The following is a 3717-nucleotide window of genomic DNA, read 5'->3' as shown; positions in this document are numbered from 1 at the left end:
GTGGGCGGCACCCGTCGTCTTAGCGAAAAAGAAAGACGGAACGCACCGACTGTGCATCGACTATAGACGGCTCAATGACGTCACTGAGTCCGACGCGTACCCGATGCCCGACCTCAATACGTTAATACGGCAAATGCGGGGCGCGAAAATTTTTAGCATTTTGGACCTTAAGTCGGGATACTGGCAAGTACCACTTAACCCAAACGCCCGAAAATACACGGCATTCCGGACACGTCGAGGTCTATACCAATTCCGAGTCCTCCCCTTCGGCCTCAAAAACAGCCCCATGACCTTTGTACGACTTATGAACGATGTTCTGAGGGGATATCTAGACGAGTTCGTCCGCGTCTACCTAGACGACATAGTTGTGTTTTCAAACACCACGGACGAACACCAGTGTCACCTAGACAAAGTTTTAGAGCGTCTACAGCGATACGGGCTAACTTGCAACACCGAAAAATTCACTTTCGGATCGACCGAAATCGCATTTCTCGGACACCTAGTGAACACCGACGGGATAGACAAACAACCGGAGAAACTAGAGTGCATCATGCAATTTCCCCCACCCACGAAAATACGGGACCTACGGAGGTTCTTAGGCGTCTGCAACTGGTACAGCCAATTTGTAGACAACTACGCGGACACCACATCACCCCTAACGAATAGGCTCAAACAAGGGACTAAATGGGCGTGGACTGAGACCGAATAGGCAGCTTCTATGAAAATAAAACACCCATTGTATGATTCGCCGAAACTGTCGACACTCGATTACGGAAAACCGTTCTGCCTACAAACCGATGCTAGCGAAATAGGAGCAGGTGCCGTTCTTTTCCAACGGGGTGACAGACCGGAGGAAAGACGGATAATCGCCTACGCTAGCAAAAAGTTTAGTGACACGCAGACTAGGTACGTCGCGGTAGAACGCGAGTGCCTCGCGATAATCTGGGCGACCGACAAGTTTAGACCATACTTAGAAGCCCGCCAGTTTGACCTATTCACCGACAACTTGGCGCACTCACATGGCTCCACCGGGCCAAAAATACCAATTCCAATTTAACCAGATGGGCACTACAACTGGCTAACTTGGACTACACCACCATACACATGCCCGGCGTGCCAAGCGCCGGACATGTTGTCCCGTAACCCAGCCCCCGGAACCCCCGTAGACGAGGATCACCTCGAGGAACGACTAGTAGGAGTACCAATTACACCGCTCACCACCATTACTAGTACGCCGGTCGATAATCTGTTCGCCACTGCGGATCAGGGAGACACCACCGGCGGGACCACTGTAGTGATCGCTGTGCAGGACACTGCGACTACGTACCAATTAATTATTTAAACGATATAGCACGTTCCTTGGTTGAGCTTGAGTTGTTGTGAGAAAGGTAGATGTTGTAAATTAAAACACTTGTTGTTTTAATTGAAAGAAAGTAAATGTTTTATTAAGTTTGAACAAATAAAATATTAAATAATGACATAAAACAAAAGTAAAATAGCTTACTGCTATGTAAAATTACAAGTACTGGGGATTGACCGTAAACTCGCGGCGATGTGGCTGTGACAAAGTCCACAACGAGCAATAGTCTTACACTGGAGTTAACTACCTTCTGAATAATACTAAGTCCTCTACTCGTATTTATATGAGTTTTCAATGACGTACAGGGGACTAGTATTATTAATCATTTTAATTAAACCTATTTTAGAGTGGTATTATATTATCATGGTGTTTTACATAATTATGGAATCTAACATGTTGTTTCCGCTGATTGTGGCTAAAACTTACTATTTGCGGAAAACACGTATCTCCGGTGATCTTTGCCCTATGTAAGTATCACCAGGTGTTTCCGCTGAGTTAACGTTTATCAATCGACGGAAAGAACATGTTTTTCTGATCTCTGGCCTATTGCTTACAATATAGGTGTATTACTTAAATTAATACACATTTTCTACATGATTTAATAATATAACCTAATATAATATAATATAATACAACACAATGCAGGTGCATTGGGTTTACTACACCACCATCACACACGCAATGCTCGCGGCCTGGCAGGCCAATGACCCCGACACGCGCGATATAGCGGAGAACGAGACACCGGACGACCCGTGAATAAAAACAAAATATATGTTGTCACCGACGGCCTCCTGCGAATAAATATGCGCGGACACACGCCCATTGTTATCCCGCGCACCAAAACACAGAACGTAATATGGACATACCACGATCACGTCCTCGCAAACCACCCAGGCTGGTAAGAAACGTATAGGGCAATAAAACAACGGTTTTACTGGAAAGGTAAAATAACGACGTACGACTATACTTCAAGTCGTGTCACATTTACCAAACCACTAAACACACGCGCAGATAACCCAATGACCGCCAGAACGCCCCGCCACCCCTGGGAGGTAATCAGCATAGACCTCATGGGCCCCTACCCGCGCACGAGCAGGGGAAAACAATATTTACTGGTCGCCACGGATATGTTTAGTAGATGGACCGAGGCATATAAACTCGGAACAGCCACTACAAAGACGATAACCGAAACACTCGAACGAGAATTCTTTTCGCGGTTCGGATACCCCCATGTGTGCCTAAGCGACAACGGCCCCCAATTTGTAGCGAACGATATGCGCAGCGCAATCGAACGGTGGGGAGCTGAGGACTGGACAACCCCGATATACCATCCGAGGGCCAACCCCGTCGAACGGCTAAAAAAGGTTTGCGCGCACTACTCGCCGGCGGCAACCACAACACGTGGGACGCCAAAATACCCCCCATATTATTTTCGATTAGGAACCGACGTAACGACCAGACAGGATTCCCCACCTCGGTACTCGTCCTAGGCAGAGAGATGAAGCGGCCGGGCGAATGGGCACTGACTCGGACAACGGACAGCCCGATCGAACAGATCAATGTAGATAGGGTAAGCCGCGAGAAACACGTACTGGACATACACCTGTGACAGGTGATCAGACGTGCACGACCTATAAAACAGGCAACACAGTGTATTACAAAGCGCACCACCTGTCGAAAGCGCACGCCAAGTTCCACGCCGATTTCGCACCCAAGTGGTTGGGACCGGTAATGCTACAAGCACGCGTAGGCAAAGGCGTGTTCCTTACAGATCAACAGCCACCACGCAAACTCCACGTGTCGTGTTTAAAACGCGCGACACCCACAGAGCCCCCCCCTGCCCGATACCACCACTAACAAATAATAGTATATCAGATATTGGTATACACATATATATATATATATATATATATATATGCTGGTTGTCTATTTATTCTATTATTACTTTATTAATCATGTATTCTTGTATCCACCACACACAGTCGAACAGTCAACCGCGCCATGGAACAAAGGCAAACTCCCCTCCAACAAGCCGCGGAACTGCTAGCACGTAGCCAGCAGTTGCTACGCACGGCGAGCGCCGGATGCTCCTGGAGCAGTTCCGCCGGGACCCGGTGCTGTGGGCCGCCTACAACCGCGGGTGGGACGACCGCACGGCGGCATTCCGCCGTGTGATTGACGTACCGCCCGTGGAAACGCACCGGTACCGGAGCTCGAGACGGCACGTACCACCAGCGGGTATGCCGCGACCGCCAGCGATCCCCCCGTCTGCGCACCTTTTCCACCCACCACCCCTACCCTTGATGACAACGCCGGTCCCACGGCCGCCGGTTGTGTTAACAGTACCACCAATGACG

The 3717-nt window shown here is 49.0% G+C and overlaps 1 protein-coding gene across 1 annotated transcript; it reads left to right on the top strand.

Annotated features, from left to right (window-relative positions):
* Window positions 1-2430: 2430 nt before the first annotated feature.
* LOC126553185 (uncharacterized protein K02A2.6-like) lies at window positions 2431-2850 on the top strand. The gene has a single exon (XM_050208352.1). It carries the CDS (start codon window positions 2431-2433, stop codon window positions 2848-2850), a length of 420 nt encoding a protein of 139 aa, XP_050064309.1.
* The last annotated feature ends 867 nt before the right edge of the window (window positions 2851-3717 follow it).

This window comes from Aphis gossypii, unplaced genomic scaffold, assembly GCF_020184175.1.
Source record: "Aphis gossypii isolate Hap1 unplaced genomic scaffold, ASM2018417v2 Contig00091, whole genome shotgun sequence".
Classification (NCBI taxonomy): Eukaryota; Metazoa; Arthropoda; class Insecta; order Hemiptera; family Aphididae; genus Aphis; species Aphis gossypii.
Note: the sequence above shows the minus strand (reverse complement) of the source record. Positions and strands in the feature narration are given on the sequence as shown.

Coding starts and splice junctions, on each gene's coding strand:
- LOC126553185 (XM_050208352.1), top strand. CDS start 2,431: ATGGGCCCCTACCCGCGCACGAGCAGGGGAAAACAATATTTACTGGTC.